This window comes from Pseudoliparis swirei, chromosome 22, assembly GCF_029220125.1.
Source record: "Pseudoliparis swirei isolate HS2019 ecotype Mariana Trench chromosome 22, NWPU_hadal_v1, whole genome shotgun sequence".
Classification (NCBI taxonomy): Eukaryota; Metazoa; Chordata; class Actinopteri; order Perciformes; family Liparidae; genus Pseudoliparis; species Pseudoliparis swirei.
In genome coordinates, this window is record NC_079409.1 from 10,933,845 (window position 1) to 10,958,198 (window position 24,354).

At 42.0% G+C, this 24,354-nt stretch overlaps 1 protein-coding gene across 2 annotated transcripts; it reads left to right on the forward strand.

Moving 5' to 3' along the window:
• Nucleotides 1-1,999: 1,999 nt before the first annotated feature.
• On the forward strand, nucleotides 2,000-21,847 carry hdac9b (histone deacetylase 9b). Of its 2 annotated transcripts, XM_056444009.1 has the most exons (12): nucleotides 2,437-2,524; nucleotides 2,742-2,823; nucleotides 9,311-9,552; nucleotides 9,905-10,067; nucleotides 11,070-11,193; nucleotides 11,286-11,407; nucleotides 15,506-15,637; nucleotides 15,977-16,092; nucleotides 17,477-17,599; nucleotides 18,195-18,366; nucleotides 18,502-18,716; nucleotides 20,312-21,847. In XM_056444009.1, exons 3-12 carry the CDS (start codon nucleotides 9,382-9,384, stop codon nucleotides 20,642-20,644), a joined length of 1,671 nt encoding a protein of 556 aa, XP_056299984.1. In that variant the 5' UTR covers nucleotides 2,437-2,524; nucleotides 2,742-2,823; nucleotides 9,311-9,381; the 3' UTR covers nucleotides 20,645-21,847. The 2 variants fall into 2 exon arrangements, with proteins under 2 accessions (XP_056299983.1, XP_056299984.1); XM_056444008.1 differs by lacking the exon at nucleotides 2,742-2,823 and having other exon boundaries at nucleotides 2,000-2,524.
• The last annotated feature ends 2,507 nt before the right edge of the window (nucleotides 21,848-24,354 follow it).

The window sequence follows — 24,354 nt, forward strand, 5'->3', positions numbered from 1 at the left end:
CCTCATCAGCCTCAGGAAGCTAGTTATAAATAAAAAGTGTAGGTCAATCGCTGCTAACGTGTCCCAGTGAAATGTCTCTGTTTTATTTATTTTTAAGAAACATAAATGACCCATAAAAAGAGTTATTTTCTGATAACTTTAAAAAAAAGTTATTTTCTGATAACTTTTTTAATTCATTTTTACAAGTGCAGACAAAGGATTTCATGGCAAAAATAGTTTGCAGCACATATTGTTATTGTGAATTACATGCAGGAACATAGAAACCCAATAAAAACCGGAACATTGCAAAATGTTGCCCTTTAATTTGAGGTCTATTCATGTGACGACCTTACTTCCTCTTTTGATCAATTCTGGCTGTTCATGAAGGGTCAGAGCCGGCCTGCTCTGCAGAGATGGTGATGGATGAAGCTCTCGGTCTGTAGCCATCATTACATGGAAAGGCTTGTTGTCTTTCACACATCTTACCCAACTCGACTGAAAAAACTAATGTGCAAAGATCAGGAGTTTACTAAATCTGTTCAACTGAAATGTGTCACTAAGGGGAGATTGAAGTATCATTTCTTGATAGATTTAGCCCATGATGTTCCTCAGGCATTCAGTCTCTATGTTTGTGAAATGATTCGCTCAGCAATTACATGAACAAAGTGAACAAAGATTAAAAATATAATTTAGATTAAAAAAATGTTTTGAGATTCCAAAAAAGTAGTTATGAATCAAAACAAATGTATGAGTTATCTTGCTTCTTTTTATGAATAATCAAGTCGTACAATATCAGACATTAGCTTCAGAGTTGTTTTATGTCTGGGGCGAGCCTGCAGGCTTCATTTCCTTCTTGGCTTCTTAGTTGTGCTGTGATAAAAGGTTCGAGGGGTTAAATGTTTGTCCAGCTGAAACAACACAGTAAAACTCCTTCTCTGTGTCTCTCTAGCCAAAGTCGTCAGAGCTCAGGACCTAAAAATAGCTGTGCTGGCTCCACGGCCCTGGCTGGGGGACAGGTCAAATTATGAAGGAAGATGAAAAATTTAAAGGCACAGGCTGCTTGGCCACAAACCCAGCCCTGCATCAGTGGTCAGATATAACAATCGACTTTACTTGTGGTGGCTGGCGTCAGATTATATTAGCGACAGATCTTGGCCACTTTGGGAATGTAATATGAATTGAAAATGTCAATATTCAAATTCATGAGATGCACTACATGTGTACCGTCGTGTTTTGTTTGGACATTTTAAATCCCTGCTTTATACGTGTATAGTGTGTTTCAAGGGAATGGGATGTGTAATCCCGAGAAGGTGTTCTTGACACAGTTGTGATCAGGCTGTCATGGCATCTTACAGTTGGCTTCGTTGGCCAGCTGAAAGCATGCTTCCTGAGCAGCAGTACAGCCCTGGATACACACTGAGCCACACACACACACACACACACACACACACACACACACACACACACACACACACACACACACATACACACACTTTGCTAATGCAGTGAGGTGACACTCTGAGTCTTTAATGAACAGTGTTCATTTGGAGTCTGGTTTGAAATAACACATCTTGTTGGGTTTTTTCACACATGTATATTTACCTAAATGCTATTGCCATTTGTATTTATTACCCCAATAACTATTTTAGTGTTTTGTGAATCTTACAAAAGACAAACCTTGCAAAACCTTTGACATATTATACACTTTATAGAGGTGAACGTTACATGTGCCTTTTTTAGTACATCAAGGCTGAAATGGATCATTCCACCCATGAGAGAGAGAGAGAGAGAGAGAGAGAGAGAGAGACTCCATCTGTAGAGAGGGAGTCAGGAGACATGCCTTCTGGCAGGAGCAGCAGAAGACAGCTGTGTTTGGTGTGGTATTTTTAAACGCATCAATGCTGCTCCAATCCCTGCGCCTCGCCTGACCTATTTTTAGCCAGGGCTGGCCATTGTTCTATTTCTGTCACCTGTGGGCCACGCAGTTGTTGATTCACATGCAAATGAAGCTTGCTCCTTCCCCGGCTTGCATTACTGCCTCCGCGAGGTGCTCGGCGTTCAGTTCACAGCTTTCCTATCAACTCAGCTTTACATTTCTCTCAGGCTGCGCTCAGACACTTTGTCGAGGAGAGAAAAAGAGCCAAAGACGGCAAAGGAATAGGGAGAGAGGTAGATCAGAAGAAGGAAAAAAAGCTGGACTTGTCCATCTTCTCCTAAAACTGTGTTAGTGTTTGGAGCAGACGGACTCAGGCACAGGAGAGTGGCAGCCCTGCAGAGAGAGTGCAGTTTGTGTTATTGCTCTACGGGGAGTGTGGTTTATCAGAGAGGAAGGGAGAGAGCTGCCTGTTGTCGTAGTCTCTCCCCTGAGTGGCTGAGGGTGGCTCTTGGTGACAGGAAACGCTAGGCTTGCAATGAGACCTGAGCGCTGAGTGGAGTATGCTGCAGACGATTTACGAGGGCGAGTCAAGTTTCTCCACAACAGAAAGGCGCGTTGGACACCAGCAGTTACCCAACCAGAGCAAGATGCACAACGTGAACAACTCAGGTGATCACACAGCCCGGCGTTTCTTCTCCTTTTGAGGAATCTCGGTTGTTATCCTTGTTTTCCCTCCCTCCTTTGCATTCCAGTCTCTGCCTTTCCTCTATCTCTGAATCTCTTCCGATTTCTCTGCTATTGTACGCCGTCTGTGCTTCTCTCGCACACATTCACTCTGTCTCTCTCTCCTTCTCCCACATACTCTCAACTCTTTGCGCTCAACCAGTCTCTCATTCTGTGTGAAAAGAGAATTCGAAGCTTCTCAGCACAGCAGCGTGGTAGGATCAGGCGCTTCTTCCTGAATCAAGGTATTTGCTCTAGTGATGGTAACCGCTGCTTTATGACTTGTCTTTCGAAGTGGGATTGTTAACATGATCTGTGTTTTTAAAATAGGCCTCGGAAAGAGTTAAAAAGGGCTTTTTATTAACATATTTAACATGCATAGAGTGTTGTTGTTTGACTAAAATGAGGAAATGTGTTAACACCATTAATGCTCTATCGGCTTGAAATGAGTCACTGTGAACATAAAAGGGATGTTGTGTTTTTCGAGCTTCCATGTCAGCGTGCACTTTTCAGGGAACAGTTTTTTCTGTTCCCTGAAAAGACAGAAATACTGAAGGCACAACCGAAAGGTTTCTCTCAGGATATTTACCACAGACATTAACTGTTCTATTTTTGACCTGAGAATTGAATTGAAGAGGACATGGCTGACATCAGTATGAGTAACATCTATTCACTGAGGATGAGTCACACCTTTTCAGCGTGTAGCTATTGATAAAATGAGTAAATTGTCTCTGGATATTACGTCAGAGTTGAGGCATTGTGTTCTGTGAAAACATTATCATGTGAGTGACTGAGAAGCGTAATGCGTCCACATTAAGTCATGTCAGTGCCTAATTTACTGAAACATGTATTATGACCTTTTGAGTAGTCCCTGCATTATCTGAAAATATTCAACATCAAAACGCTAAACTGTTTTAGATGTAAAAAAAAAAAAAGTTTAAAACTCTCCACATTAAAAAAAAAAACACACAAAAAACTCTAAGGCAAGCAGAACGGGTGACTGAACACATCCAGAGTCAGTGGGCTAAAAACGTGAGGAGATTTAAAAATACGACGGAGGGGATGACGGGGAGATAACACATTCCATCTCTGATCTCTGTCAATGGAGCATGTTTTTTGACTATCAGGCGGCAGCAGAAGAGGCTTTCTTCTTCTGCCTTCGCGGCCCGTGAGCCAAACAACAGATAGACCGAGCGCCTGAGTTTGGGCTCCTTGCTTATTCTGTGGGTCAGCTATTCTTAGGTGGGTTATTTTCAGTTTATGGCATTAGCCTGCTAAGATTAGGCGTCTGTGCGTTATCATTCCATCTAGGCATGCTCCTGATACAACAGCGGTTTGGAACAGATATTTATAGAGAATTCTGTAATTTGTCTGTTTAATTAGTTTTTTCCATTTGAATAGTAAATCATTTGACAGTGACGAACATTATCTGTCTAAAAATGCGACTCCAGAATGTATGAGTTTACTAGATGTCATGTGAGTATGTTTGTGAGTGATGTTGGTAGAGGAGACACATTTTCTTTAAAACAGACCTGGGTTTATTTTGTGCTGTGTATTTGTGGTTTAATATGAATCGATTATCACAAATATTATTTGAGAAGGGATTCTTGTCAGCAAAATGGTTTAATTGTGAACTGTTTTCTAAAGCATCTTTGTTACATTTCAGTAGCATCAATGTTCTGACAAAACCGGTTTCAGAAGGGCTCTCCAATAGGGGAAACCGGATTACTTTCCCCTCCAGTACAAAATGTGTGAAATAGTAAGATCCCTTTAAAAAAGACCTTTCAGATAACAACACGGCTGCTCCTTTCAAGTCCTCTTGTCTTCATTCAGGTTGCCTGACCATGTGTTTTAGAAGTGATCACCACTAAGGAGGCAGTAACACAAAATAATATGGTTTCAGTATTGCTTACAGTTGCTCATGAATAGAAAAGGTTGAATAGAAAATATAACTGAAAATCCAATACGTTTTTTTTCTTCATTTCTTTTCTTGTACCATGTTTATTATGGCTTGTGTTTTATCAGTTATACTTAGGGATGCTTTCCCTCTGGTTGGATGGTTGGAGTGTTTGCTGTTGGTCAGAGCATTGAGGCTAGTGACTCTTTGTGATTGATTTATTAAGAATTGTATTGGCTGTAGGGTCTGATGTCAATGTTGTCTACAGAAGATACCATAAAGATACAATCTTGTCACACAGACTTGGTTTTTTTCTTTGTTTTTGGCTTGGGTAGAGATTTTATATCTGTCGTTTTGTGTGTTGTTTTGTGAGACGGGAATACATGACGGCATGATGGCATGATGGCAGGGCAGGAGACATCTGGACCCCTGGCTCCCCTTAGCGAAAGGCGCGGGTGGTTCAGCTCAGCCCTCTTTCTTTAGCAGATATCCTGCAAGCCGCAGCTCTGGCTCAGCCTGAGTCTTAAAAATAAAGACCTGTTTCTTGCTTTAGACATGCCAGCTGCTCAAAATAACAAGGCACTTAATGAGAGATCCAGCACCACATTTCAGTCCCAAGCATCAGCTTATTTTTGCCCTCAAACATCTTCTGTATCTCTGGTTCTATTTATACCGTCAGACAGGGAATTTAGATCAGCAACAATCTCAATTGCACACCGAATGCATACGACATACAACATGTTCAAAGTGTAAACACAAAGTGGGCCATATTTAGTATTACATTTATGAAATATACTGTAGAGGTGTTGATCCATGTTCAGTAACACAAGATGCTCTGAACACCTTTTTACATGGCAATATGTTTGCATGTGTTTACATATAATGTGATATGTAAACAACGCATCAGTACGAAGGGTGTACGTCACTTTGCTTTCTGGCAATGTTTTAAAGGTTGTGCCAGTCAAATTCTGTGAAAAGCAGGTTACTTAGCCATAAACATATTTTACACTGTAATACATTTGTTTTACTTTTTATTTGGTGCAAAAGATTTAAGACTGAGACTAAAGACAAATTAAAACCGCAAATGTAACCATTTCTTAACTCTAACAACAATATTAGCCACTTTATTAGCATCAATTAAATAATTAGATGTTTTCTGTTCATTATTAACAAAAAACACCTCCAAGGAATATTTATGGTAACATTACTTTGGTTAAAACCCCACAGGGCCCCTTTAATAACCAGTGAAAGAGTTGATCAACATTAAAAACAATGTGCAACTGTACATTTTATTTTGGATGTTAGTCCTGTTCAGTCACACCAAACATTATTTCTAGGTGCAAACTATTTGTATTTATTTATTTTCAGCAGGTTATGTTAACAATATTAATAACTTATTTCTCAAACTAATAAGCAGGTTGTATACTAGCGAGAAAAAAGAAGACATTAAAATGCAGAGGTGCTCTAAAAAGTCCAACATGTCTTATCTTGATCATGATGCATATTAATACACCTCACATGTCATAGTAATGTTCACACTGGTGATGTGTGTCTATTCTTTTTCCAGGGTGGCAAGCCTGTTAATGTGGCCTGAGGCAAAAAAAGACAGCCATCCAACATCTCAAATTAAGGCTGTGATTGTCACTCCAACCAGCACCAAGGCTAATGAGAGGCATATCGGTTATAGAAATAAACACTTTGGAGACACTGGTGGTGCGACACTGCAGTGGGAGTGTGGTCACAGGCCATGAGTCACCCTATCCTCCCTTGGCAGGCCCTCCAGGGAGGAATGTGGGCATGGGGAAGGGTGCTTGTTGCTCCCTTGGGCTAAAAACAAATGTGGGACCTGTCATTCATGCATCTCTTGTTTACCGGTGCCTAAAGCAGTCCGTGCACTTTCTTTCCACCAAAAAGAAAGCACCTCACTTTCACCCCCAGAAAAGTATTCATAATAACGTAAATGGCGCTAAAGGACCAATGAACATGAGATGACAGGCTCTTGTTTGCGTTTGATCATCTTAAAAGTTACATAAATGCAACACTGCGCATTTATTTTTGCCCGTGTTAAATTGAGCAGGCGGCCTCGCAACTGTGACAGCTTTCGCACATTGACTATATTAAGACCCTGCTCAGAAAAGAATTTATATTTAGCCCTAGTTACTGGTGGTTCCGTATTCTCCTCCGCCTAAGATTTATTTTTGTAATATATACAATAAATTTGCGTAGTTTCAGAGTGCATTTGACTGTATGCAACTTTAATTTTGTCGCAGATACGTAAGTCTAATGTATTCTGTATATAAGGTACATAGACGGAGGCACATTTGGACCTTTTCCCTGTTTCAATCAGCACAGAGAATAATGTCAGTCATGCGAAATGTACGTTGTAAATGATTCATTAGCTCGGGGCTTCAGTGGAGCGTGAACAATGCTCGACTACCTTTTTTAAATCGTATCATGTTTCTTCAACAGTGGACAGGCAGTGGACATGAGTAGAACAGGCACATGAGATTGTTGCGGTTTCCTGAAGGGCCATTTCATCCAGTCTTGGTTATCAAAGGAGACTTACGCTGCCACCCCCCTCCCCATCCCTCCTTCTCCCATCCTGTCTGAGATTTTCTGATGGAGGCTGAGCTTGATGTGCTGATCAAAGTGGAGATCCTTAATGCCAGTCACAGTGAGGGTACAGAATGAAATATGAGATTAATTGGATATCTCAAGGCAGCAGGGGTTTTTGTTGCTATATTTAGGTCCATTAGGCAAAAGTGGTACAAGGGCTGTCTGACTTTCTGAGTCCTTCACTGGTTCACAGGTTGTCATCGTGCCTCTCAAACAGCGCCCGCTACAGAAGAGTCCTTTGTTAAGTACTTACAAGCTAAGATTAATATTCCCTGTCAGGAGAGACGGGTCTGTTCTACAGGTGCCTGTGCTCTGCGCCTGCCGAGTCGGTGCCCTCCTCTGTCATTACACGGGAGCTGTTTTTAGAACACAGAAAAGAAATTACAGTGCGGGAGTCCCCTCTAGCTGTCTTCAAACTCTCTTTGAACATGTTTTAAGACAAGTTATCACTTAGCCTCTGAATCTCTGCTGTGTTTGTGTGTATGTGTGTGTGTGTGTGTGTGTGTGTGTGGTTAGTGTGTTTTTTAAATTCTTTTTCATCTGTCTCTCTCTGCTGGGGACTCCTTTCTTATATAAGAGCTGAAAAGCTGATATAATAGTCAATATGTCGCATCGCCACTGTAGGCAAGAGATGACATGCAGTGAGACTCGATATCTGCAGGATGGGGAGACATAATTACGTCGCCAGCGTTGCCATGGCAGCGGCAAGTTAGGGTGGTGGATACAAGGGTGTGGGGGTTGTCACAGACCAGGATTGCGCCACTTGCTTTTATGTTTCTATTTATAATCATCACCGCCGCATCCACAAGGAATGGTGGCAATGAAAAACAGGCTTCATGACAACAAATGGCCGCCAGTGAGCTTCACAGCATCAGTCAACAGGAGGGCACTTCTTCCTAATTGATGGCTACTGGAGACTGACGCTGCTTCTTTTGGCAGGTTTAGACTCCTTTTTATTGGCATTTTACTATAGATCATGAGGATAAATGCATGACAAGACTGCCACAAGGTTATTTATGTGAACATATCAATCGTAACATTCTAGTTTTTCTCGTATGCTTCCAAAGAAAAGGTGGTGTAGTAACATTGCTCGTATTTGTTTCCTCAAATGTGACCCTTGAGAAGATTACAGCAATGAATGCACTCAATAAATCTCCCCCAGAGACTGGAATTTTAAGTAGATTTGAATATTTCTCTGGTCTCAAAATGGAAGAGACATTATACAGTCCGGACACTGCGTACCTTTCCTTGAATGTCACGTCATGATCAGCATATCTAACATGTCATTTTTACATTTTTATTTCATTACTGATCAAATACAGGCTCAAATATTTATTTTAAAATATCTGAAACGATTCAAATATGTAATTATGTTAAAACTAATCTTACTTTAGCATGGATCCAACTAAATAATTGAGAGGTTGAGAATAAGCATAACAACGGTAAAGAAAGATTTTGTACAATTACTAATCATCCTCTGTGGAATAGAGAGATGAAGTAGCCCTGTCTCCGATGTTCTGAACGGGCATTCGATTTTCTCTGTGGAACAACCTAGAGGTCGGAGACCAAAGGGATGCCCTCTCACTTTGTATCTGACAATTACTTATAATGAAGGTAATCGTCAAAGACAACGGCAGTTCTTACAGATGCACACATTGCAGCATCTGCACTCAAGAACGGAGCTAGAAAGATCACAGGAACAGGAATTCACAAATGTGTACGGGTTCCAGGCTCAAACTACTTTGCCTTAAATCATTTATGTTAACAAGAGATAGCTGCATGATTCATCTGGTTGAGACGGGGAGAAGGACTCTCTTTACTTGTACATCAAACGGTGGGAAGAAAAATACTTTAAATGACCACTTCGACATTTCGTGCCACATGTCTATTGGGTCTTTTATACAGCTGCTCCCAATAGACAATGCTGACGGATGTGATCCCATGTCTGTGTACAGAAACTATCATACTTGCTGCTTTGTTGGGATCCTGAGAGTGAAAACTCCTGGTTTCTGACTCTTTTTTCCCTCCCTGCTCATCCTTTATTTTCTCATTTAAAAAAACTCTTTTGCAGAATCCTAATTTTGTTTTGTTTTGCAGCAGTATACACGTATACTACGAACAGCCACCTCTGGTTGCATATTTTGAATTTGTACAGATAAATGGGCAATACAAGGACTCACCAATCTCTTTTTATCTTTCATTCTCTCTGGGGGCCACAGTGGACATTAAGCCAGACGTGCCTTTGGCTGTAGAGTCCTTATCTCCGTTGGACCTGCGTACAGATCTGAGGATGCTAGGGTCAGGCTCTGACCCGGGACTGTGGGAGAGGCAGCTGCAGCAGGAGCTGCTCCTCATTCAGAAGCAGCAGCAGATCCAGAAGCAGCTACTAATCAGCGAGTTCCAGAAGCAGCATGAGAAGTTGACCCGTCAGCACCAGGCTCAGCTCCAAGAGCACCTCAAGGTCAGCGTTGCACTGAACGGTTGTATGGAGGACAGCACAGCAGTGTACCCAGTGGCTCAGCACAGTGTACAGAACACAAGAGCACAACATAGCATGGCAGACTGCAGATCAGTGGAAAACATTGTAGCTCACACAGTGCTGAAAAGAAGAAACAAGTCAGCACAGCAAGGCAGGAGGCTGAGCAATACATTACAGAACAGTGTGAGTTTTGTTCTTACAGACGAGTCTAGAATAGTCCATCACAGCAACATAGGGACTACAGAAGCCCACAGAAGCCACTGTAGTTATAACAAAACTATATGTCAGTGTACTCTCTGCATGCTGAGTTGAGGCCTGCATTTTTTTCTCTCAGCTCCAGCACAATCTCCAGGCCATGAAACAGCAGCAGGAGTTTGCAGAGAAGGAACGTCGTCTGGAGAAGCAGCAGAGCCAGCAGGAGAAGGAGCAGGAGAGGAATCGGCGAGAGCAGCATGTTTCCAGCCTGAACCTCAGGGGCAAGGAGCGCTCCCGAGAGGGTGAGAGCTTGACACCGCCTTCATCACCATCTCCTTAACATCAGGGTTGGATTTAGGTATTTCGAGGGCCCTGAGGCCAAGTGAGCATAAGTCTCCAAATCGTAAACCCTCGCCCTTTCCAATATTTTTTTTATGCATTACCATAGAGTGGGGTTGAAGTATAATATACATATAACAGCCGGGTGGGAGTGCTTTACTGGAGCTGAATGCATCAATCATAAACCATTGGTTCATAAACATGTTCAGTTATCATCGTTTTCACAAGGATAATAGCCAGCGTGTCCTCTGGCAGTTGCAGTATAGACGATCAATGTAGCCTTGGTAGTATATAAGCCATTGTTTTTGTAGTCGTACAGATATTTTAGATTTTATTAGTCACGTTTTTAAAAATATTCCCTGGGGAGGCCATTTAGGTATAATATCCAACAATATAATAATGATGGTGGCGATGATGACATGGTACTTCACCAGTTCATGCACCTGATGATATGCAGTTGGCCAGTGACATTTAAGCTTGCAGTTTCTGAGAAAATGTCTTTCAATAGCACAATGGAAATAGCTTGAGATATAGTATTTCATTTCTGTTTTTACCTTATAGCTAATAATAGAGACATTTATGACCTTGTCAAATCAGGTAATTCGAAACTGTGACCTGCAACTGTAACCCTCCACAGGGGAAAGAACATCTCCCTGCAGTATCACTTTAGCAGTTGAAACTAATATAGTGCTCTAACACCACTAGGGGGAGATCTTCATACATAAATTGTGGCTGCCAGGGGAGCTATTGTAAACTCAATTTGAAGAAACCAAAGAGGGGAAAAAAGGAATTTATGTACTTCAAGACAGTTTGAATTCCAGTAAATAATTTGTGATACAGGAAAACCAGGTGATGGATTCTATCACAATATGGTTAACGTTTGATTCTTAATAGGCAGTAATACATCATGAGTCATAGCCCTAGGATAACCCCAATCCCATTGGTTCCCTCGTTTGGCCTCACAGGAGCTGTGGCAAGTACCGAGGTGAAGCAGAAACTCCAAGAGTTTCTGTTAAGCAAATCAGCAAAGGACCCTGCAGGCAATGGAGTCAATCATTCTTTCATCCACCAACCGAAGCTCTGGTACATGTAAGTATTTTCTTTAGTTTTAGCCTGAAGAGTGTGATACAAATACAGATAGTATCTGTAAATCACATCATAAATGTCATGTGTGTGCTTAGGTCCTCTCACCACACATCACTGGACCAAAGCTCTCCACCTCTGGGCGGCACATCCCCCACCTGCCGGTACACTCTGCAATCACCCTTCGAGAGCAAGGACAACTTCCCCTTGAGAAAGACAGGTTTGCTAATTTGCTCACACACACACACACACACACACACACACACACACACACACACACACACACACACACACACACACACACACACACACAGCACAGACATACAAATGAAAATATACATATTTGCATACATAAATCTACACAAACCTAAGAGAATTGAGATGTTGCCTTTAGCATCTTCCATTCACTACGCTGCGTTATAAATACAGTGTGTGTCTTTTTGACCCGTGTCAATCAAGAGGTCGGTGTACCCATGGAGTGTTTCCTGAGGTTGCTGATGACCTGCTAATAACATCAGTTAGGCTCATTATGACCGCAGCCCCTCCTCCGCGTCGCCTCCAGGGCTCGACACAAAAGCTTTCACAGGAGGTGACGTGACGCATGCCAGAAAAGTAACTTAAACCTTCCATAATTCTATTTGGATTACACTAAAACATACATGTAATGACACAGTTTAATTGTATGTCTTCACTTCACAAGTTTTAGTTTTAATTAGTGTTATTTGTACTGAAATGACCGTACCATTATTTTGAAGGAACTACATTTGTCCCTATGTTACAATAATAAACCAAATTCCAAGGCCTCTTTTAGCGGTTTAGTGGGTAATGTGAGAATTAAAGCGGATTAAATTCTCCTGAGTTTTGGGCTTTAAAAGTTATTTTGAAAAGACACAGGTTCCCACAAAAAAGCAGCTCAGGTCTGTTTTAAAGTTTGAGCAATCCTTTGGGGATGCTTGTATAAATAGGAATAATTCCTGCCTCTTATGAAATACTTCATAATTCTGCAATGAGGTCACCAAATTACTTTATGTCCTTTTCCTTTCTGTGTCTCTTTTAATTACATTGAAAAACAATTATACTTGTTGAGTTATTTGAACTTCAGGCTTGTCATATTGCATGTTTACACAATTTCAGAGATCAGGCAAAGAGATTCATAAAATGAAGTCACTGCATGGCAGAACAACATATTAGAAAGATAAATAAAAGCTTTGAGAGCTTTTATGTAGTGTAATCTATTTCAATCACACCTTATCACAACAGAGAAATGCCTCTTGTAAATATAGATTTACATTTCTGGGACAGGTCTTTAGGTAAGGAGTTGTTTGAGGAGAATAATAACCAGTTAAAGACAGTTTTCTAAAATAACAGAGTATAACAGAGGCAGGTTTAAACAAAAACTGGACGGATACAATTTCAGTCTCAACATTTCCATCCTTTAATTCATGGTGAAATCATCTCCATTTCTGTGCCTGCCTCTCTTGCAGTGATCAAACTATTTCTTGCTCTTGAGATTCCTGAATCTATATGTGGTCATATCCTGCTGAGGCTTCCTCCCCCACTTCCTGTCTGTCTTTATTAAGGTCCTCTGAGAGCTTGGCACCCGAGGGGGACACACAAAGGTAGTGTTGTTCCCTGAGCCACGAGCTGTCACTGATAGCTGATTGGCAGGTGTTGCAGAGTTAAGACGGGCACAGGCAGGATGAACCCCGACAGGACTGTTTTGTTTAAGCAAAGATAGCTCTCTCAAAACAAAGTGGAGATGACTCGATTGCTCCACGTCAGACTCCCCACTGCTTCATTTGGCCGGAGGGCTGAGCGTCATCTTTTTCTGATTGAGGCTCACAAAGAGGTTTACGATGTACGTGTAATATATATTGCTTAACACTTGGTAGCTTGGTGGTCAATTATTTTTTGAAATTGAAATGAAAAGTAGCTTCAACCCATTTTAAGCACTCTATTTTTATATAACTATAATATTTCAACTGGATCAGTAAGTCCTTTTAATATCCCACTATAGGGGACAATCTGTACTTTGATATTTACTTTGGATGTCCCATTTAATAGTGATATCATCCTTAAAAACAGTGTAGCTGTAATTCCCTTTGCTTTACTTCATGCATTCAAAAAGTAGTTTAAAGAATGTCACATAATTAACTTGTTTACTCGGTATATATCCTCTTGGTTCCGCCTCCAGGGCCCAGAATAGAGTAGACCGAGGGCATGCGACAGTCTGTGGCAAGAATAGTTGCAGCTTAGCAGTAGGAAGTGCAACACCCTTTCTGGTCTTGACCCGGTTACCAAATGTTTTCTTTCAGCAGGTGCAGGAAAGATTTTCAAAAATATTCCCGTGAAGGTAAAACTGTAAAGCCCAAAATATATAAAAGTAAATTTTATGTGTGTGTGTAAAATTATGAGAATATTATCTACATCAATTAAATAATTTGATTAGCTTTTTATTTTTAAACACAGAATTTCTCAAATCTAAATTGCTAACTCGTTGTTGTTAAAGGGAACAGCAAACTCTGACTATTAATTTATGAATTTCAGGACCACTTTAAACCACAATGTCAGAAAAATGCATCGCAGGCTCTTTACGTGCAGAACACACACACACCTGAGCTTTCCACGCTGCCATCTGTCCAGGTCCAGCCTCCAAGGGACACTCACAGTGGCAGCAGAGTTAAAATGTCTTATTGAGCCGAGACAGCATAACACATTCACTTGCACAGCCACTCGCCCTACGGCACCATTTTCAGATGTATTAGGGTGATTGATTTATGACTCTAGTATATTGGCGCCATTACGGTATGTTTTTGTGAACCGAGAAGCTGGAGCAGAAGTGACCCAGGTGCTCAGTGTTTGTGCTCTGCAGCTGCCATCGTTGCCTCCTGTTGCACCGTGCATCAGGGCATTTTCTTCCATGGAGACCAGTGAGAAAGTGTTTGTTCCCCAGGTGCTGTCTGGCGTTCCCGTGGCGACCAATTGGGATGCGTAGCTTGGTGGCAGCCGTGTGTAAAAATAGAAAGCAATCAAGGCAGCAGGGCGTGAAGTAGATTCATACGACTCCCAGCAGCATTTTCTCTCCATTTATCTCTCCTGCCTCTTTTCTTCCTCCCTCGCTCTCTTTCATTCTACCTCACACCCACAGGATTAGAGGTCTGTGCCACGTATTAGGGAAGAGGGTTTTGCTGCTTTTGACAAAAGCCAGAAATAGCAGCATCTAGCCCACTCTCCTTGCTGTGCCCCCATCACCGCTCCCTCGCCTCCTCCCTGCAGTGCTCCCACGTCATAGCCCCGCTTCCCTATGGATCGCTGTATGTTGTACACATCCCAATAGACCTTTTTAAATTATTGATCTGAACTAAATAATTGAAACAGGTTGGCTATTGTGTAACAGGTTTACGTAACTTGAATACAGCTTTGTGTTGTGGCTTTCAGTCAAAATACCAGCTTTTACTCTGCTAGTTTATTTGAGTGTGTGTGTGTGTGTGTGTGTGTGTGTGTAAGGCTATATGTGAGTTTAGGTCCACAGGGATGATGTGAAGTCCATATGAGATGTTTTGATCTCTGTTTTGATCTCGACTACACAGGAGCGCGACTCAAGCGCACGCAAGTATTCACATGACAGATGCTTTCATTATTAATTTTTATTTACGAGTTATTGTTCATTATTTACAACCTAGTTTGAAAGCCATATGTCTATTGTTATTAACAGTGATGGACTGTATTTGTAAGCCTCGGCCAGTATAGGCCAAGGTGTGTGTGTGTGTGTGCGTGTGCGTGTGTGTGTGTGTATGTATGTATGTATGTATGTATGTCTGTTTTGCATTAGGAGCAGGGGGCATGGGGAGAGCCTGAAACATCTGCCATGTTTTTGTGTTATTTTAACTGTTGCTACTGTATCAGACTGTGGTCACCGGGGCGGCAGGTAGCGGACTAGTTCACTTATGTGTGTTGCTCCACCTAATTTAGTCCAGATGAGGTGGATATGGGCCCATTCCTGACTCATTTAATGCATCTGAATGCTCTGATTTTCACTGAAACTGAAATTGTTGCGTGACAACATGTCAAAGCTTGACATTTACTTATTTTTGAATTGATTTATAGTCTCCTTATTTCTCTTTTAGTCTTCTTTTATTTTACCATGTCACTATTATCTTTGATGAAGTTAATTTCACTCAGGCTGTATAAAAGCACATTGTTTGTCATTGCATACTCTCATTATTGTTTGACTTATCTCCATGTGATGGGGCTTCTTTATTGTCCAAATAGTGCGAATTAAGACTTCCATCAAACATGTCTGCTCCCTATTCTTTAGCCTCTGAGCCCAACCTGAAAATACGATCCAGACTGAAGCAGAAGGTAGCAGAGCGGAGGAGCAGCCCGATGCTCAAGAGAAGAGATGGAAACATCATGACTCCATCCAAGAAGAGGGCTCTGGAACTAATGGGTACGTTATATTGCTGGATTTTTCTTTTTCCCTGTCACCACATGCGTGGAACATTGTCTACATTATATTAACTGCTGTTTAAAGTGTTCCCTAAAAACAATACAAGTCTGTTCTTTCGTGTTAGTGTTACATAGTTGCATAATAATCATCTATTTTGCAATTCAGTAGCATACTATGGTCATTGTATTTTATGTATAAAAGACCATTGTAATCAGGCAGCCATGACTGTACACATTAAACTGTTGTGAGGCCTCAGCTGTTATGCCAAGCCTCTGTGTAGGTGTGTTGTGTGTCGAGTGTGAGCATGCATACTGTGTCTAACTCCTTGATGTTCCACAGACTCTACGCCCACTAACAGTGCCCCTGGCTCCGGCCCCAGCTCTCCCATTGGGGCCTCCAGTGCCTTGGGGGCAGAAAATGGACCCTCCTCTCTGCCGACTACCACAAAAACTGAGGTATGTTTATAAATCATCAGGACAGCTTTTGATTTGCCAAAATATAAAGCTAAAGTCTTACTGCTGATGTTATTCACAGTTATTCTGCTTGCAAATCATTTGAATATCATAACTATACGTCAGGGTATTAAATGCATGTCTGCCCTCCTGTTTGCAGCTACACAAACAGCCAGTGGTCCTCTTTATGTTACACTCCATTGAAAATGACTCCTCACATTGACATAAAAGAGGCACAGCTGTCTGATTACCCCAAATTTGCTTGCGTAAACATGACACATTATGTAGTGCAAAAATAACAGCATAAGTTAATGCTGCACACTTAATTTTTCTGTCCAACTATTTTCTTCCAGTACAATCACTTTTATTTTTTGCACACAAAAAAAAGATCAGTCGTTTAGCTGTAAGGTTGCTGTTGGCTCGCATTGTCGTCCTGTCATTGGCTTGGCGGCTTGCCTCTTTCGAGTTATTCGACGGTGTTTGCCAATAGATTCATGGCTGAGTTGCGGACCAGAGTTCCCCTTGGACAAGCTCACAAAGCAGAGCATTATAGAGGGTGGCAGATATGACACATCTCTGAACAATCTTAACAGAGCAGCTGTGTTTTCCTTAACCGTCGCTGGTTACTCTCCCAGGGATGTCCAGCGACACAGAGCAGGGGGCGACGCCCTGACATCGTGCTGAAGGTTGGGGCTTGGGGAGAGTTTAAATGATATCCCAGGCACTAGTAGCCAAAGACACCCACGTGCTAACAACACAAACACAGATTATTGCTATTGTATCAGCCCAAGCTAAAAGTCATTGGTGGACAGTGGGGCTACCCGTAGACCACATGCCTGTTGCAAAAGCAAAGCATGTTTGTGCAGCGTTACATTAGGGATCCTTTTTCAGAGGGAACGGGTCCCCTGGGTCAAATATGGGCCGGATATCCACATACAGGTCACTGAGTACTGGTAGGGGTTGGAAGGATAAACATGGCTGTTCCAAAACCACATGCTGGTCCGCTGCTCTGCTGGGTACAGGAAGTATGCCCCAGTGCTGATGTTCTCTGAGAGAGTAGCCTGAGGCTGGGGACCATGGAGTAACAACAGGCATCAGGCCGATGGGGGGCTTAAATAACTGAGGGTGGAGCGGTAGATTTTGAGGTTTGCAATGTTTTATGATTGCGTATCAACCTCACTGGTGCCATTCTGTGAAGCTCCAGGAAACCGTTGCTGCCTGCCCCTCCTTTTATATCTATTACAAGAACTCATACCTTTCCTTCCGGAAAAAAGAGCTGTTGTTCTTCATAGTGCATCAACATTTATGCCACTGCTCATGTTGCCTTTTGAAAATGGTGCCTTCTCCTAAATCTCTCTGTTTCCTCTGTCCTGTGTTTTTGATGTAGAGATGGCCTTCACAGCCGAGGTTATTCCGACCTGAGGGCTCTGTGTCGATGCTGAGCTTATACACTTCTCCCTCTTTACCCAACATCTCCTTGGGGCTTTCAACGGCATCCTCACCCATTAGTGTGAGTATAGATTTTGTATTTGATATCCTTAGGTAACCTTGTTTGTTTTACATTAAATATAATGTTGCTTATTACAACAGTTGTGTGGTTCAGCGGTAACACGTTTTTTCTGCTCGGTCTGAGTTGTAAAACCTGCCATCAGTGGCGGTCTGAGTTCTCTGTGTGACCACAGGTCACTGACCTCTGGCCCCAAATGATTTTATCACCCTTAGATAAATATTGTTCTGCAGTGTCTTGTGTCAGGCATGCTCTTATCTTCCCCTATTACCTCATTCATCACAGCTTTAAAAAGGCCAAGTCCGTTCAAGTGCAACTCCCGATAACACAGCACATGATATATCATCTTTTAGCTCTGGCACATTCCACAGAGGCCTGTTCATCAGCTGCAGGAACCGCTTTCCATTGATGGTCTTTGATTTCATCATTTGTAGCCACAAGAATAATTTTCAACAATTGATAGTATTGAATTTGGCTTGTTAAAATTAAATCTTATACTTCCTTCAAATGATTATACGTAACAAACAAACCTAATGCACAGCATATGTAGTGTGAATTAAATAATCACAATGACTTCATCATCTTTGTTTTTTCTCAGGCCGCCATCGGGTTGGCGGACAGATCGACAGAAATTAAACACGGGCTGCCCCTGCTGGGCCCCGTGCCTCTTCAGACGGGCCTCGAGTCCAAAGTGAACCCCAGCCACCAGGCGCTCCTCCAGCACCTCCTGCAGAAGGAGCAGATGAGGCAGCAGAAGTTGCTCTCCTCTGGTTAGACTGCATTATTTGATGTTATACATGACATAAAATTACATTACGTTGCACTACACTACATATTTATGCTATAAATGAAAAGTAGTGTACACTATGACAGAAAACTAATGCTAGTTTTGATTTTTTTTTAAGGCCAGGGCACCATGTCATCCCACCCTCAGTCCCCTCTGGCCATGAAGGATCGCCCCTCCAGCAGTCGGCCGAAACTACCAAAACACCGACCCTTGAACAGGACTCAGTCAGCGCCGCTGCCTCAGAACACACTGGCCCAACTTGTCATCCAGCAGCAACACCAGCACTTCCTGGAGAAACAGAAACTGTACCAGCAGCAGATCCATATAAATAAGGTATTGTGCTGGTAATCAATATTCAAATCACAGAGGACTTTCAGATTGGATTTCGCAGCCTTTTCCTTTCCCGGTCTCAGGAGGTCTTATTCTACCGCAGGGAGTCTGATTTAATCACGTTAAGCACACAAATGCTGATCTATTTATAGCATTTTGTAAAAGCATGCGTGGTATCTTAGGGTTAGAGACCCTGTTGTCTGTTCTTCCCTGGAATCCTGGTGTTATTTCTGCGAAAGCAAAGAACTTCTGCCCGACTTCAAATGGGGAAGAAATGCTTCCCCTGCACTAATTCTGTTATCATAGCTTAAGGCACCAGTGCTGTTCACGTGCTAACACTGTGAAATTCAATTCAGCTAAGTTCAAATGAATGAATAAGTGCCCAGAATACATTTTGTTCCTCTGTGGCAATATTTGTGTTTCTGTTCGCTGGCCGAGGTGACCTCGCTAAACACAGAGCGTAATTATTCTGGTGAGGGACGTGCGTGAGGTGGCAGACACTGTGAAAGGCAGCATTGTGTGAGCTCACATACTGATGGGTCCCAACGCTGGGAACCACAGAGCAGCTCCGACCTACAAGTCATAAAAAGCACAAAGCACCACACGCACTGTGTTTACTGTAACACCTACTGTATGAACAATAGTAATCAAAATAATAATGAAATTAGTTTTAATATCAGCTGTAATTATTGAAAATGCCCACTGGAGGTGATTTGATTTGAAAATAGCGCTGGAATTGCGTCACTCTGTCTAGCTACACGTAGGCATGCCCCGCTCTCATCACTCAGGCCAATGAGATCGCAAGTCAAGCCTCTTTAAGTGGAGGTTATAAATGGCCACTAATCAGGGATGAGCCCTCAGTGTTTATTGAGAGGGATCTCCGAAACATTGCCCTAATTAATTTCCGAGTTGAAGCTGGTCTACGGTTGTTTTTAAACGTCCTTCAGTGCCGGCAACAGTAGGGGGCACTAATGGAAACGTACAAGAGCTTAGGGATTTTAGGAAGTGGTATGGACAGTGTTTACTAATGCTAAGCTAAGGAGGCTAATTTGTGTAGCTGAAAGGATATTTATATAAGGCCTATATTCCGTAGAGTAGACAGTAATGTTGTCGGTTAACAGCTAGGGTAGGCGCTCCAGCTCTTAGAGCCCTCTTGTGGCAAACTAATCAAATCATAGCACCATTAAATTAGTTCTGATTTACAAAGCTGTGAGACACTGAAACATCTCTATGTAGAGAGTTTCTCTGTCAGGCTGAATTTCAACTCACATGCCCCTGAACCTGGTAACACATAGTTATTTTTGCTACATCTTCCTTTTTAAACTGATTTATTTGTAGCATACACAGTATGTTATATCTGTTTACCTCTCAGTTTGTTTCATTTGTTTTTTCCAAATCAAGATAGTTTGAAAAAAGCTTAGATTTATCAAATGGCTATGCATAGGCAGTCTGCTAATCTTTGGCTGCATTTGCATCCCTAATGTTGTTTCTGCGGTCGAAGTCTCATTGGCTCTTCGTCTTGCTTTGCTCTGATGAATACGTGATTTGTTAAAGATCTTTGGATCTCATCACTAATGTGAAGACAATGTGTTTTGCAGCTGCTGTCGAAGTCCATTGAGCAGTTACGTCAGCCCAGCGCACACCTGCAGGAATCCGAAGAAGAGCAGGAGGAGCAGCACAGAGAGCTGACAGCGAGCATGCAGGAGGACAGGCTGCCCCCTGGAGGAGTCATCCGGAAGCACACGCTGAGCAGTAGCAGCAGCAATGGCTCGAGCGGTGAGCTTCCCGACGCTCACTACGGGGTCATCAGGGTCAAGGAGGAGCCGGCTGATAGTGAAGATGAGGTCCTGACCAATCCGGGCTTAGAGCCGGAGCAGAGCAACTATCTCCACCAGGTCAAAGGCCGACTGGTGATAAGAGCCATGATCTGAGAAGGGGAGAGGATGAGATCACACACTTGCAACATTCGCAGATAAACAAAGATGTGCATCTACATCCCTTCAGTTTACACACACACACGTACACACACACACATACAGTATACACACACAGTACACACACACACACTGCAGCCATTGCACAGTAGGCCAGCTCTCCCTGTTACGACATACGACCCCTTCTCACTCAGCTGCAGCCCACTCTAAGACTCTCTGTTTGTGATCTTTGTGTTGTGATCTCTGCAAAATATGTACGTTTCACTTTTGTGTATATAATATGAAGACAATTTAGACCGTTCTTTTTAAGAGCTGCTTTGATCTTAGAGTCCGCTCAACTGACAAAAAGCTGTATGTACAAATACTGTGGATTCAGCATCAGAGATGATTTCTAGAGGGAATGTTAAACAGCTGTTCAGCTTTGAAGAGCCAATTTATGTTCCCGTTGTGTACATTTTTGCCATGAAACATTTGAATGCTCTTCTATCCACTTTGAGAGTTATCATAGAGTTTAAGGAATTGGACACACGACTCACTCGCTCTTCTCCAATATCTGTTAGGATCTTCCACGTTAAGTGGTCTCAGAACTGAAACCGTAACGAACATCTTCTCAGAGAGAATGGATGCTGAAATCCTTACTGAGGTCTCTTCCTTGGGGCGGACTTTTACGCTAAGAGCGACGTTGCCATTGGAATATGGTCCACTGCTCATATTGAAATCTGAAGGATAAAGCACTAAATCTCCGCTTGGCTGTGCAGGCATCTCCAAACACACCCGTGTCTCCATGGCGCTCTCTCTCTCGGAGCGGTCCCAGAGCCAGGGCTCTGTGTTAAGCCGAGCTCTCCTCCCTCTGGGTCCAAATCAAAGCTTGGCGGGTTCCTGCCCAGCTTTCAGCAGAGGAGTCAGACAGAGAGAAAGAGAGAGAGAGGGCCGGGCAGGAAATGCCTTCTAGAAGCCAGGAGTTGGAGTGATTCATGTGTGCAGGAATGTTGAGAGAGGAGGACCTCGGGTTTGAGGAGTCCAAGGGGCCAGGCTTGAGAATTGATTTACTGTCAAGGCGAATTACAAAGTGAGTGGGGAGATGGTTAAGGGAGTCCTTTTTTAAAGGGAATCGCTTCCTACATATTCCCTCGTGGCATGCTTACCTCGACATGCAGGTTTGATGTTACCTCAATAAAAATAAAAAACGACAGGACGTTGCTTCTTCTTTTTATTTTTTTCCCCAGCCTGTTTTCCCCTGAAAGTGCCCATTGCGACATGTATAGGCCGTCTTAAAGTGATAAATCAGATGTATTGCATAGCCGTGAACCTTTCTGTTTCATTTTTACCGTTAACTAAATGTACAAAATGCTAGTGTGAGGTTCTGTGTTTGGTTTCATGTGAAAATCAAAACAGTCTAATGTCTAATACTGTTCATTCAGATTGTCCGGTTTTAATGTTTTTAGAATAAGTAAACACAATCAGAACAATGTGAGTCTTGTTGTCTTGTTGAGAACCCCTTTGCTGCCAGTGGGGGGGGGGCGGTGGTGGAGGGGGGTTGGGGCATCCTGTGGTTTGTTCATAGCAGTTTGCATTTCTTCTCTTTCTTGCCTTGTGTGATAAACCGTTCCTTTTTTAAATAAAGTTAATTTACCGCTGAGGTTTTTTTGTGCAGATTATTCATTTGTACGTCCATCACATCAGGAAAGAAAGCAACAAACTCCATTCAGTCTTTCAAACATTTTCAATTCACAAATTACAGTCTTAATATTTTTCACAACATCATCTTCAATGCGTTGCCGAAATCAGTAGCCTAGCTTGCTTTTCCCACACTAGGTCCGATAACCTAGCTCTCTGTAACCCTTTTAAGAGCTTAAGAGGCTTTCAAAACATGTCTTTGATGTTAGCAAGCAAGGCTTCTTGTGGCAGTGTTAGCAGTCAAGATAAGGTGAGCTGCGAGAGGGTGATATATTACTTGTGCAGATTCTTTCAAACCAAGCTTAAGCAATTTCACAGCAAGCTTAGTTCATGAGACTGGCCTGATATGCTATACACGCAATGATGGGACTGGAAAAGTTCACTAGTCTAATGTTGCTCTGTGCTAAACACCACACAGAACTTCTTTCAAACAACAATGGGGACAAAGTCATGGTCCTAGATAGTTAGAGTCTGCTCGCTACACACTGTACATTATTGCTCGAGACGTTAATAGACAGTGTAGATTCTATCTTTCTCGGGCTCAGGTCCTCGTGATTTTAAATGAGCCGTTAGAAAAGCAGAACAAATAACAAAGCCCAAACTCAGCTGAGTTGCCCCTCCCCATCTTCCCACGGAGCCAGTTGTAAAAGCAAACAGGCATTTTTAAAGGTGTAAGGAAGTTAGGACAACATAACCTGTCCTAACTTAAGGAATGGGTTGTTGTTTTTTCACTTTAAGTGTTATGAAAAACATGTGGATGCTCAACTCCAATGGCTTTATTTCTAATTCATGAGGATTAACAAGAAACATTCTCACACTAAAAAGCCTGATAAATCATGAAACTATTGGATGTTTTGAAGTCAGAATAAAAGGCATGCTTTGCTGAAAACACTTAAAACCCATTGCATGAAATAGACAAAGCAGAACCCTGACAAATGTTGTTCCATTTATTGTGCCACGATGCTTTACATACATCCTTTTCAAGATTATTCTATAGCTCAGAATGTAAACAAATGGATACAAATTAAATAAATATGTTTTTTAATTGAGATTATAATTTTAGATAGTTTAAAAAATTGTCTTTATCAAAATACAATCAGTCTTCCTGCAACTGCCATTGCTGAACATGGCCCCTTTCTGGTTGTTCATTCTTTTGGAGCAATGCGATTTACACCAGATGATTGCCACTGACAACTGTTCCGTCCGTATACTGACACCTCTCATGGTACAAGGACATCAACAAGAGCTCCACAGTAATATTTACAGCTCATTTGCTATTCACTGCTGGTCACCTGACCACCAGAGGCAGTAATATAAATACAGCCATGTGTTAGTATTTCTAGATGCAGTAATGCAAGACCCAGAATATCCCTCAAACATTAAGCATCCTGAAGAGAGAATGTACTCTGAAGCAACATGAAGTAGACACAGTTTCAGAGTCTTTCTATCTCCAGTTGGAAGTTTAAATAAAGTTGTGACAGGATGTATCAGACATAGATAAGTTGTGTAGGATTTGGTGATGGCTTGTTGCGATGCACAAAGAGACACTGGTGGACTTGCTACAGGTGCAAATAGCTTTCTACTGCGATCTTTCCCAACCTAGTTTTTTAGAGTAATACCTAAATAAATCCTAGGAGAGTTCAGAGAATAAACCCACAAATGAAATCACACTAAATTAGAAGCCCTTGATACCCTGACCAAACCAAACCACAGTTTCCAAGCACAACACAAACGAGGGCAATTTTACTGAGCATGCAAAGTAACAAGGAGTCAAAGGATCAAGAAACAGATGTATTGCACGACTTGTTTGTGTCAGGGACTAAAATACGAATTACAATCTGTGGCACAAACCCAAAGGATGTAAATGGAGAACAATGCATGGAAACATTATGAAAAACAAAGGGCCCCTCTTGGCTGGACTGAGTCCAAATATTGAAGGCAAAAATACAGCGAAGAAAAATGACTAAGTTAAAATTAAGTTCCATATAATAAATTCGGAAGTGAGGAAGTCATTTTGTAGATCAACCTTT